Source organism: Pristiophorus japonicus, chromosome 22, assembly GCF_044704955.1.
Source record: "Pristiophorus japonicus isolate sPriJap1 chromosome 22, sPriJap1.hap1, whole genome shotgun sequence".
NCBI classification, from domain to species: Eukaryota; Metazoa; Chordata; class Chondrichthyes; family Pristiophoridae; genus Pristiophorus; species Pristiophorus japonicus.
The window spans coordinates 22,120,580-22,134,126 of NC_091998.1; the positions used below are offsets into that span (position 1 = coordinate 22,120,580).

Here is a 13,547-nt window from a genome sequence, read left to right on the forward strand (position 1 = left end):
GAGCCTTGGGGCTCAGGCAGCTGAAGGCACGGCCACCAATGGTTGAGCGATTATAATCAGGGATGCTCAAGAGGGTAGAATTAGAGGAGCGCAGAAATCTCGGGAGGTTGTGGGGCTGGAGGAGATTACAGAGATAGGGAGGGGTAAGGCCATGGAGGGATTTGAAAACAAGGATGAGAATTTTAAAATCGAGGGGTTGCTTAACCGGAAGCCAATGTAGGTCAGTGAGCACAGGGGAGATGGGTGAGCGGGACTTGGTGCGAGTTAGGACACGGGCAGCCGAGTTTTGGATCACCTCTAATTAGTTGCCCACTAACTAGTTTGAACCACTAACTAGTTGTCATTTCCTCCTGACATTCTACCACACCCAAAAATGTAGCTGTTAAAGGTGTTTATAAAATGGGCACACAACTCCACAATCGGGCTAGTTCTGGCTAAGATAATGGCCCAGAAATTGAGGTCGGAGGCCTGCCCTGAAAAATGTATACAAAATGACCTGGTGGTCCAGGAGGTGCACGTATTCCCAGGGACATAAGCATTTTGCACGCGTCCCTGGGATCACATGGGCCGGCCCAACCAAAGTAGGGGTGTTCCCATTCATACTTGTGGTGAGTTCTGACTATATGGAATCACCGTTAGTATGAATGGGAATATCCACAAAACACACAAACACTTCAAATACTTTTTTTTAAATCACATTTTTGAAATGAATCAAAATTGAATTATTTTAAAGAAAAATTTTATCTTTTGAAAAATAAATTTACATATTTTAAAGGTCTAAAAATAAACTTACCTTATTTAACAGGATTTTAAATGTTTAAATTATGGAAAAAAAGTATCTTTTTCTGTCCTTTAAAAGTCATACGCTGATTAAAGCAGGCCTTACGCCTGCTTTTATCAGTGGTAAGAATTTGAAGGACATTCACTGGGCAGAAGTTGGTCAATCAGCCCAACTCTCCGCCCGCGGAGGCCCTTTACTTCCGGATGTGCGCAATCTCGTGAAAGGATTCTTGACAGATGGCAGGTCCTGGGTTTAGTCACATACACTTTGCCTATATCTATACCCGGAATTTGCGGGGCCCCCATGGGCGCGTGCACACCTCATACATGCCCGTGAATTCAGGGCCAGTGTTTATAGATGTGAATTCAGGCACTTCACCATATCTAGTTTAGAATTGCTGTCCATATAAAAACATAAGAAATAGGAGCAGGAGTAGGCCATACGGCCCCTCGAGCCTGCTCAGCCATTCAATAAGATCTTGGCTGATCTGATCATGGACTCAGCTCCACTTCCCTGCCCGCTCCCCATAATCCTTTATTCCTTTATCGCTCAAAAATCTGTCTATCTCCACCTTAAATATATTCAATGACCCAGCTTCCACAGCTCTCTGGGGCAGAGAATTCCACAGATTTACAACCCTCTGAGAAGAAATTCCTCCTCATCTCAGTTTTAAATGAGCGACCCCTTATTCTGAGACTATGTCTCCTAGTTTTAGTTTCCCCTATGAGTGGAAATATCCTCTCTGCATCCACCGTGTCGAGCCCCCTCATTATCTTATATGTTTCAATAAGATCACCTCTCATTCTTCAAACTCCAATGAGTATTGGCCTAACCTACTTAACCTTTCTTCATAAATCAAACCCTTTAGTTCGGGAATCAGACTATTATCTGAATGGTGACAGATTAGGAAAAGGGAAGGTGCAACGAGACCTGGGTGTCATGGTACATCAGTCATTGAAGGTTGGCATGCAGGTACAGCAGGCGGTTAAGAAAGCAAATGGCATGTTGGCCTTCATAGCGAGGGGATTTGAATACAGGGGCAGGGAGGTGTTGCTACAGTTGTACAGGGCCTTGGTGAGGCCACACCTGGAGTATTGTGTACAGTTTTGGTCTCCTAATTTGAGGAAGGACATTCTTGCTATTGAGGGAGTGCAGCGAAGGTTCACCAGACTGATTCCCGGGATGGCGGGACTGACCTATCAAGAAAGATTGGATCAATTGGGCTTGTATTCACTGGAGTTCAGAAGAATGAGAGGGGACCTCATAGAAACATATAAAATTCTGACGGGTTTAGACAGGTTAGATGCAGAAAGAATGTTCCCAATGTTGGGGAGGTCCAGAACCAGGGGTCACAGTCTGAGGATAAGGGGTAAGCCATTTAGGACCGAGATGAGGAGAAACTTCTTCACCCAGAGAGTGGTGAACCTGTGGAATTCTCTACCACAGAAAGTAGTTGAGGCCAATTCACTAAATTTTCTATGTTTCTAGTGAACCTTCTCTGAACAGCCTTCAATGCAAGTATAGTGCTCCTTAAATAAGGAGACCAAAACTGTACGCAGTACTCTAGGTGTGGCCTTACCAATACCCTGTACAGTTGTAGCAGGATTTCTCTGCTTTTATACTTCATCCCCCTTGCAATAAAGGCCAACATTTGCCTTCCTGATTACTTGCTGTACCTGCATATTCACTTGTTGTGTTTCATGCACAAGGACCCCCAGGTTCCTGTGTACTGCAGCATTTTGTAATTTTTCTCGGTCTTAACTTGCAATCTAATTTGAATCCAGTTAAGGACAAGTTAATCATACAATCTACTTTCTCGTTCACAATTCAGTCAGCATTTCCACATTTCTCCCTCCTGTCATCAATTGTTTTATGATCTTTCTTTCCTACTTGGTCATTCTGCCTTTCCATGTCTCTGTTTCAGAGAGTGTCACCTAATATATCTCAATCTGTGCTCTCTTTCTCACGCCCCCCTGCCCCGCTCTGTGTTTTTCCCTCACTGTTCGCTCACCAGAAGCTCTGCTCCTCTGGTCAGCAGGAACTGGGACACAGGCCTTCTCGGTCCCTACTACCAATACTGCTATAAGGTGGGTTTTCAAACTCGAGAGAGTGTGCAGGGGTAATCCTTCAGGTCATCACTTTTCTGTCTAACTGGGACCAGCCACAAGAACACACCACAAGCACAGTATCTCAAGAATTTTGCATTGTCTATATTATCGTATTTTTCAACATTTAGAATGTTATTGTAACTGTTAACAAGATTACTTTTATTTTTTATTCATTCATGGGATGTGCCCATCCCAAGTTGTCCTGAGACAGTGGTGATGAGCCACCATTTCAGAGGGCAGTTAAGAGTCAACCACATTGCTGTGGGTCTGGAGTCACATATAGGCCAGACCGGGTAAGGACGGCAGATTTCCTTCCCTAAAGGACATTACTGGACCAGAAGGGTCTTTACGACATTCCGGTAAGTTTCAGCATCACCATTACTGACAGTAGCTTTTTAATTCCAGATTTATTTATGCACAGAATTTAAATTCCCCAGCTGCCACGGTGGGATTTAAACTCACGGTCCTTCAGCAACAACAACAACTCTGCGAGCGTGCCGCCATGTTGACCCGCGAATTCAGGGCCATTACCTCACTGTTATTTGTGGGGTCTCGCTGTGCATAAATTGCCTGTTGCGTTTGCCTACATTACAACAGGGTCACAGTTTATTCTTGTTGCAAGATTTATGTCAGGTTAGCCAAAGCCCACAAAGCAAAATCATTCAAACATTAGGCAGCTAATGCTGTCTGTGCTGTCAGCTCGAGACAAGACGTTATAAAGAGTTAACTTAAATCTACTGAACTTTTGCTGGACTGCTAGTTAAGTGTCTACAGTTAATCTGTGAGTCTGACTCAGTATTTTTGAATGAAGAAAGACCTGCATTTATATAGCGCCTTTCACAGCCTCAGGCTGTCTCAAAGCACTTCACAGCCAATGAAGTTCTGTCTTGGAGTGCAATAATGTAAGAAATGTGGCAGCAAAATTGCACATAGCAAGATCCCAAACATAGCTTATGAGATCATGACCAGATCATCTGTTTCAGTGAGTGCTGATTTTTATTGATGTTGGTTGAGGGATAAATATTGGAAAGGACACTGGGAGAGAACTTCCCTGCTCTTCTTCGAACAGTGCTACGGGATCTGTTACGTCCATCTGAAAAGACAGGCGGGGCCTCGGTTTAACGTCTCAACTGAAAGACGGATCTTGTCTTCCAGCAATTTATGCATTTTACACACCTTGTCCGAGCCGTAGTTTCCTAGAGAGCAGCTGAAGTCGTTATAGCCCCAGGAGAAGGTTTTGTTCCAGTGAGGTGGCATCAGTAATCTATTCCTCTCTACTGCAAGAATCCCCTTCTCGGTATATACAATGTGTCCAACAGCTCCATTCATTAATTCTGTGTAAAATAAGACGAGTAAAGTGTTATGAGGGAGAAACGGAATTGCCATGGAGACTCAGAACGCTGGGCCACTATACAGCTTCATGGCAATAGTGGGACATGAGTGTGGTATAGCTCCCACTAGTGGACTACTGCTGTAATGCAACTGCTGCTGTAAATACAATAAAAAACACATGATGTATCGGAGTCATCTTGTAAAGTCTGTGTGATAGCGATGTCGTAAAGAATATATCACATTGGCGACGAGGATGGGATAATCAGATTCGCTAGCTGTCATTTTTGTTGGTGGATAGTCCAGCCAATCAACGGAGGGATTTTGAGAGGTTATTTGTTTTGCAAAACAGCTAAAAATCCAAGGTAAATTTCAAGCACGCTTGACTGAACTGAAGAATCCAGATGTCGAGCCGATGGGAATAATAGGGCGCTTGGGTGAGTTCCATCGCTGTGTGTTAGTGATGTTTTAAAGAATATGTCACAATGGGCTTGATTCCTCCTAATCTCAGCTGCATTAATTATTGCAGGGAGGAGATAGCAGAGAGACAATTTTCGTGCTTGCATACTTCCTGGCACATGCGTCAGATCACTATTAATGCTGCCCATGTGTATGGCTCTCACCTGCCTTCTTGGGTAGGGTTGGTGCCGGCTTGGGGAGAACAGAGCACAGAATCATAGAACTATCGGCAATCCCTTGAAGCAAGGATGACTTGCTTCCACACCAAAAAGTTCACAGGTGTTTCAATGAAGGACCTAATATTCCAGATCCTGAACTACATCTTGAAGGGTGGAAGATGCCTGTGCGTGGATTTTTTAACGTGTGGTGGCCGTTGCACACCAGCCACCACACGGACTTGACAGAGCTAGGTCTTGGTCCAGTGGCAAGGGTTACCCAAGACGACTGGAGACTAGCTCTGCTGTTAGGGAAAATGATGAGAGGCCGATAAATCCCCAAGGCCTGATAGTTTGTATCCCAGAGTACTTAAGGAAGTGGCCCTAGAAATAGTGGATGTATCAGTGGTCATTTTCCAACATTCTGTAGACTCTGGATCAGTTCCTATGGATTGGAGGGTAGCTAATGTAACCCCACTTTTTAAAAAAGGAGGGAGAGAGAAAACAGGGAATTATAGACCGGTTAGCCTGACATCGGTAGTGGGGAAAATGTTGGAATCAATTATTGAAGATGAAATAGCAGCGTATTTGGAAAGCAGTGACAGGATCGGTCCAAGTCAGCATGGATTTATGAAAGGAAAATCATGCTTGACAAATCTTCGAGAATTTTTTGAGGATGTAGCTAGTAGAGTGGACAAGGGAAAACCAGTGGATGTGGTGTATTTGGACTTTAAAAAGGCTTTTGACAATGTCCCACACAAGAGATTAGTGTGCAAAATTAAAGCACATGGTTTGGGGGTAATGTATTGACGCGGATAGAGAACTGGTTGGCAGACAGGAAGCAAAGAGTAGGAATAAACAGGTCCTTTTCAGAATGGCAGGCAGCGACTAGTGGGGTACCACAAGGTTCAGTGCTGGGACTCCAGCTATTTACAATATACATTAATGATTTAAAAGAAGGAATTGAATATAATATCTCCAAGTTTGCAAATGACACTAAGCTGGGTGGCAGTGTGAGCTGTGAGGAGGATGCTAAAATGCTGCAGGGTGACTTGGACAGGTTAGGTGAGTGGGCAAATGCATGGCAGATGCAGTATAATGTAGATAAATGTGAGGTTATCCACTTTGGTGGCAAAAACAGGAAGGCAGAATATTATCTGAATGGTGACAGATTAGGAAAAGGGGAGATGCAATGAGACCTGGGTGTCATGGTATATCAGTCATTGAAAGTTGGCATACAGGTACAGCAGGCGGTGAAGAAGGCAAATGGCATGTTGGCCTTCATAGCGAGAGGATTTGAGTATAGGAGCAGGGAGATCTTACTGAAGTTGTACAGGGCGTTGGTGAGGCCACACCTTGAATATTGTGTATAGCTTTGGTCTCCTAATCTGAGGAAGGACATTCTTGCTATTGAGTGAGTGCACCAGACTGATTCCCGGGATGGCAGGACTGACATATGAAGAAAGGTTGGATCGACTAGGCTTATATTCACTGGAATTTAGAAGAATGAGAGGGGATCTCATAGAAACATATAAAATTCTGATGGGATTGGACAGATTAGATGCAGGAAGTATGTTCCCAATGTTGGGGAAGTCCAGAACCAGGGGTCACAGTCTAAGGATAAGGGGGAAGCCATTTAGGACCGAGATGAGGAGAAACTTCTTCACTCAGAGAATTATGAACCTGTGGAATTCTCTACCACAGAAAGTTGTTATATTCAAAAGGGAGTTAGATGTGGCCCTTACGGTTAAAGGGATCAAGGAGTATGGAGAGAAAGCAGGAGTGGGGTACTGAAGTTGCATGATCAGCCATAATCATATTGAATGGTGGTGCAGGCTTGAAGTGTTGGATGGCTTACTCCTGCACCTATTTTCTATGTTTCTATGGACTTAGTGCGCACACATATCGCGGTGTGCATTGGCCCGTGCTGCCCCTGGGCCCTCGCCTCTCCTGGGCCCTGGTCACTTCCATCTACAAACACTTGCCGCTCCTTCGCCCCTCCTGCTGTGCCTAACCGCACTGCAATCAGCGACCTGGCTTTGCAGCCGTCGCCCTCCTGCAACAGCACGCGCTGTTTCCTGCAGTTGTATGCCTCCGCACGTTGCTCCCTCTAATGCACAGAATCATAGAACGGTTACAGCATGGAAGAAGGCCATTTGGCCCGTCGAGCTCGTTCCGACTCTCAGCTAGCCCCACTCCCCTACCCTTTCTCCGATAGAATCACCTCCTCAAGGAAGTAGCATAAATATCAAAACCCTCCATCTTACATCTAATAGTGATTCCATGTTCTCTTGCTGCGTCTACATGATCCTTCCCCGATGGGTGGATACAAAAGTCCAGCCAATAAACTGCACCATAGAGACAGTCAATGCCACTCTTGGTTCCCCCATTTTCCCCTCTCAGCTCCTGTTCCCCTTGGACCTAAACGTCAAAATTATGGCTTATGTGTATGTGGTCAAGTGATGAAGACAGGATCAGGTTTGGTGGGATGACCCACACTGGGCATGTAACACCTCATTGTCAATGCTTCTACATGGAGAATGGCCACTTGGGGAGGCATCACAGTAGCTACTCATAGAACTGTGCTCAGTGCCTTATTTCCCAATTACTGTCTCTGTTATTGGATCAGTGGTTTTCGACAGGTTTACACGCAGTCAGGACACATCTGGCGTTGTCAAAATAAGAGGTAAAAAATCTCATAGATCTCAGCTTTAAATACCTTTTAGTGGAAGAGTCGAGGGTTTCAGACTCTGCAGGTGGTAGAAGAAGGGCTGGGTAGCGGCAGATGAGGAAGCAGAGTCCTTCCCTGAAGAATGCTTCCCTTGGACAATCCGTGCAGGGTGAGCTTTGCTGAAAAGCTGAACTCAAGGAAAAGAAAACCCGAGTGAGGCTTTATCTTGCAAGACACGATCTACATTCATTTACTCACTCGTGTCTTTAACAGACAGCTGTAATTGATGCCGGGTGAAATGGAGATTATCTCTGGAAAGATAACTCACAGTCGCTTGCACAGACTGGTCTGGCAATGATTCATTAGCAACCTGCCAGAGCTTTCATGTTTTCTGTACATTTCCAATACTCTGAATGGACACAATCTGGGCAAGTACTGTAGTTCCTCTCTTTAAAGCTCCCATATGAATGCCCTCAGCCCCTCACAGTTACTTTGAATGAATCACTTATGCTGCAGCTTCTATCCTGGTGTAACGCTGGTTTCTCAATGCACCAACTCAGGAGCTGCAGTATAAATGTGGCTTGAAGCTGCTAATTTGAGAACCACTTGGAATTGCAGCAAAGCAGAATGAACCAGCCATGGCCTTCACATGGGCTGTCAGTGAAAGACTCTTGTTTTAAACTATGAATACAATTATTTATTTAAATGCCCCAGACTGGAATTTATTTTGTGTAAAAATACTTTAGCGAGTCACTTGGAGACTGCATCACTGCAGTTAGGGCAATGGAGAATTGTGTGCAGTATTGTGGGTCAGCACAGTTTGCATAGGTTACCATGGAACCTCCTGGGTAGATCTTCCAAAGCGAATTAATACAAACGTGGAAGAACACAAAGTAATTTATTTTAGTATGAAGAATGGTTTTTACTTTGTTGCTGAGGTGTTGCAGCCAACTGGAAGAGAGAAAGATAGTTGTCCACCAGAAAGAAAGGCTTGCATTTATATATGGCCTTCCACGACCACCGGTTATGCCAAAGCACTTTACAGCCAATGAAGTAGTCACTTCAGTGTGGCAACTGCTGTAATATAGGAAAGGTGGCAGACAATTTGCGCACAGCAAGCTCCCACAAACAGCAATGTGATAATGACCAGATAACCTGTTTTTTTAAGTGATGTTGATTGAGGGATAAATATGGGCCAGGACACCAGGACTAACTCACCAGCTCTTCTTTGAAATAGTGCCATGGAATGTTTTACGTCCACCTGAGATCGGTGTAACATCTCATGGGAAAGACAGCAGCTCCGACAGTGCAGCGCTCCCTCAGCGCTGCACTGTCAGCCTAGATTTTTGTGCTCAAGTCTCTGGAGTGGGACTTGAACCCACAACCTTCTGACTGAGCCACAGCTGACACCGTGTAGGTGTACAATCTCTCTATAATGTGAGGACTTTATAATGAATGGCTGACAATACAAAGGACATTTATATTGTATTAGAGGCTCCCAGAGCAGCAGTGCTCAAATGGAGACGCATGGCCAATCACCTTTGCTCGTCTGACTTCCCACCACTCTTCTTCTTAGTCAGTCCCCTGGAGTCGAGGATGACTTGCTTCCACACTAAACTGAGTTCTATGGTGACTGATGAGACCAATACTGGATCTACAGTCTCTGTCACAGGTGGAGCAGACGGTGGTGCATGGGGTGCTTGGGTTGTCGCGCGCTCCTTCCACTTTTTATACTTGGCTTCCTCGTGCTCCCGGCAAAGAGAATCGAGGTGTTCGGCATCTTCTCGGATGCTTCTCCTCCACTTTAAGCAGTCTTGGGCCAGGGATTCCCAGGAGTCAGTGGGGATGTTGCATTTTTTCAAGGAGGCTTTGAGGGTTCCTTGAAGCGTTTTCTCTGCTCTCCTGGGGCTCGCTTGCGGCGATGGAGCTCGGAGTAGAGCGCCTGTTTCGGGAGTTTAGTATCGGGTATGCGGACAATGTGGCCTGTCCATCGGAGCTGATCGAGTGTGGTCAATGCCTCGATGCTGGCTTGAGAGAGAAGCTGATGTTGGGGCGTCTATCCTGCCAATTAATTTGCAGAGCAGAGGTGGCGTTGGTGGTACTTCTCCGGTTAAGGCTCACTGGAGATCAGAGGATCCAATTCCAGTTAGCTTAAGGGAAAGCAGACAACTCAGCTCAGGAGCTTGGTTGTCACTGGAAACCTGACCGCAGCTCACATGACCCATGGACATACGAGTCTCCAATGTTGTCAGATCTGCAGAGGTCATTTACATTACAGTGTACTGCTCGCAACGGGGGAACTGTCTATCTGCTGTCAACCCCACTCCTTCAATATAAAAACCAATCAGAATTCTTGAATGCAATTTTATCTTTCGGCACGGGTGTAAAACGGGTGATTGACCTGCCGAATTTCCTTTCCATTAATCCATTATCACCCATTTTACGCCATCACCCACAGTTAAATTTACCCCTGTCATTTTCTATCCACTCTTAACTAATGTTTTGAAGTCATCCTTGGCCATTCTTCTGGGTCAATGCCACAAAGAAGGGAGAATCCTGTGAGGAGGAGGTTGTCCGATATAAAGACTACACCGAAACAAATTGGTTGGTATTTTCCAGCACTCACTGAGCGATCGGAGCCCAACACACGGATGGTGTGATACAAACACCAAGGCTGGGCATTCCCTGAGAGCTGGTCCCGTTTCGCCATCGTGACTTCATTGGGAGTGCGGTGCCAGTTCCATTGATGAATGTCGAAGGGATTTCCGTCTAATTTATGGCGCAGTCACGGCAGCGGAGTGGGAGCAGCTCGGAGATGATTCCTGGCCAAGGTCTACGCGTCGTCGGTCAAATTCTCCAATCATTCAATAATGTTAGCACTTTGCTGCGTTATTTATGCTGCCTAATTAAAAATGTTGGATAATTCTTTTTTTTAAGTGCAGACAGTGACATTGAATTATCAGGAGCAGACTCTCAGTGTCAGCTGTGGCTCAGTGGGTAGCACAATCACCTCTGAGTCAGGAAAGTTGTGGGTTCAAGTCCCACTGCAGGAACTTGAGCACATAAATCTAGGCTGTCACTCCAGTGCAGTGCTGAAGGAGTGCCGTGCTGCCTTCCAAATGAGGTGTTAAACTAAGCCCCCATCTGCCCTCTCAGGTGGATATAAAAGATCCCATGGCACTATTTCTAACAAGAGGGCAATTGTCCTGGCCAATATTTATCTCTCTCTCAACATAAGGAAAAACAGATTATCTGGTCATTATCATATTGCTATTTGTGGGAGCTCGCTGTGCGCAAGTTGGCTGCTGCATTTCCCACATTACAATAGTGACTACACTCCAAAAGTTCTTCGTTGGCTTTAAGGCACTTTGAGACGTCCAGTGGTCGTGAAAGACACCATATAAATGTAAGTCTTTCTTTTCTACACAGTCCTACTCGATTTTTTGCTGTTCTCTGCTGTTACTGTTGAACCTGCCCCACCCCTCATATAAAAGAGCTGTTTTACAATCAAACAAATCTTTTTTTGAATTCCTGACCAAAAAGAAAACCCATCCTGTAAAATTCAGAAATCACGATACTCTTCTAACTTGTACCTGTTTAGGGATCTGCCCAAAGTTACTGACAAAACCAATGATGGTACTCTTTTTCAAAGGGTCTTTGATATTACTGAGATCAACCTGGACATCATAGAAGTAAGGATGGAAAACATTAATTGCATCGACTGCAGCGGAACCCTGCTGCTTGTAACCAAATATCAGGTCTATCCAGTGATGGAGGTGAGCACAGACATAGTCACTTTCCAAAGCCTACAAGGAGAGAACAGAACAGAGCATCAGATACAAGTAATGTCTATTTATTCCATAGAGTCATTTTATTTTAGACTTGCACCACTGCATTAATCCTTCATTGATTTATATCATTTATTCGTGCCAGTACCTCCCAAACCCGCGACCTCTACCACCTAGAAGGACCAGGGCAGCAGACACATGAGAACACCACCACCTCCACATTCCCCTCCGAGTCACACACCATCCTGACTTGGAAATATATCGCTGTTCCTTCATCGTTGGCTGAGTCAAAATCCTGGAACTCCCTCCCTAACAGCACTGTGGGATCACCTTCACTACAAGGACTGCAGTGGTTCAAGAAGGTGCCTCAGTACCACCTTCTCGAGGGCGATTAGGGATGGGCAATAAATGCCGGCCTTGCCAGCGATGCCCACATCCCGTGAATGAATTTTAAAAATCTTAACACTTTTGTTCAAACAGCAAAATAACTCAAGGATGCTTTATGTTCATAGGCTTATATCTGAAGAGCCTAATTTAAAGGATGGATTGTGCTAATCTTAAGGAGTATCTATTTATTCCAAAAAGAAATGTTTGTTGTATTAGATGAGCACTGCTTTAGTATTATATGGTTTTGGGTGAGACGGTCATTATATAGTCATGGATTTAACCCCTACCCAAGGACTTACACATATATATCCAGTGTAGTACTGAGGGAATGCTGAATTGCCAGAGAATTGTCTTTTGGAGTGTAATGTGAGGATATTGCATTTTGAGTGGCTTAGCCAGTCATATGATGTTCACAAGACTCAATAAAACCCCAGTCAGTTGGGTCTAAGTCATCCACGATGAGGTATGCAGTTGTGAGCCTAGTGGATGAACGGGTAATGTGTACTGTGATTGTTAAACCTTTATTAATAAACCATCATCATCATCATAGGCAGTCCCTTGGAATCGAGGAAGACTTGCTTCCACTCTAAGAATGAGTCCAATACAAGAACCACAGTCCCTGTCACAGGTGGGACAGATAGTCGTTGAGGGAAAGGGTAGGTGGGACTGGTTTGCCACACGCTCTTTCAGCTGCCTATGCTTGTTTTCTGCATGCTCTCGGCGATGAGACGATAATAAACCAACTAGTTCTTAATAACAATGTGTTGCCATGATTTCTTAAGCAAAGAACTCATGAAGCAAATACATTACACAGTGAGATGTTGAAATTAGGCCCTGTCTGCCTGTTCAGATTAAGTTCAAAGATCCCACGATTGTATTCGAAGAAGAGCAGGGGAGTTCTCCCAGTGTCCGGCCCAACATTTATCCCTCAATCAACATCACTGAAACAGATTACCTGGTCAGTACCTCATTTCCTGTTTGTGAAACCTCACTGTGTTCAAATTGTCTGTTCCATTTCCCGACATAACAATGGTGACTATGATTTAAAAGCAAATCACTGGATGTGAAAGATGCAAATAAATGCAAGTCCTTTTTTTTCTTATATATTATGTCTGAGAGCTGATCTCATGCAATTGATAGTAGAATGTTATCCTGACTGAATGTAAAGTTTGGGACATCATGTATGATCAACAGTTTCGATTGATTTGTCACCACTGGAATCAACAACCATCCATTCGATCCAGAAACTGTCGTTAATATAATGATCAACTATATCTTTGGCAAAGAGTCTGCAATAAAAATAAAGTGGGGGGGGGGGGGAATGGAGGGGGTACTGGTCATACAGTGGGCTTCTCTGTACATAGAAACATAGAAACACAGAAAATACGTATAGGAGCAGTCCAATCGGCCCTTCAAGCCTGCTCCACCATTCAATATGATCATGGCTGATCATGCAACTTCAGTACCCCATTCCTGATTTCTCTCCATACCCCTTGATCCCTTTAGCAGTAAGGGCCACATCTAACTCCCTTTTGAATATATCTAACGAACTGGCCTCAACAACTTTCTGTGGTAGAGAATTCCACGTACTCACAACTCTCCGAGTTTCTCCTCATCTCGATCCTAAATGGCTTACCCCTTATCCTTAGACTGTGACCCCTGGTTCTGGACTTTCCCAACATCGGAAACATTCTTCCTGCATCTAACCTGTCCAATCCTGTCAGAATTTTATATGTTTCCATGAGATTCCCCTCTCATTCTTCTAAATTCCATTGAATATATGCCTAGTTGACCCAGTCTTTCTTCATATGTCAGTCCTGTCATCCCGGGAATCAGTCTGGTGAACTTTCGCTGCACTCCCTCAATAGC

The 13,547-nt window shown here is 44.6% G+C and overlaps 1 protein-coding gene across 1 annotated transcript in view; it reads right to left on the reverse strand.

Moving 5' to 3' along the window:
• Positions 1–13,547, reverse strand: part of wdfy4 (WDFY family member 4) — a 328,629-nt gene that overhangs the window by 25,922 nt on the left and 289,160 nt on the right. Inside the window, exons 54-56 of the mRNA XM_070865753.1 lie at positions 11,097–11,309; positions 7,552–7,690; positions 4,066–4,223 (exon numbers count right to left, since the gene is read on the reverse strand). Of these exons, the coding sequence (XP_070721854.1) occupies positions 4,066–4,223; positions 7,552–7,690; positions 11,097–11,309 (510 nt within the window). The remainder of the gene's footprint in view (positions 1–4,065; positions 4,224–7,551; positions 7,691–11,096; positions 11,310–13,547) is intronic.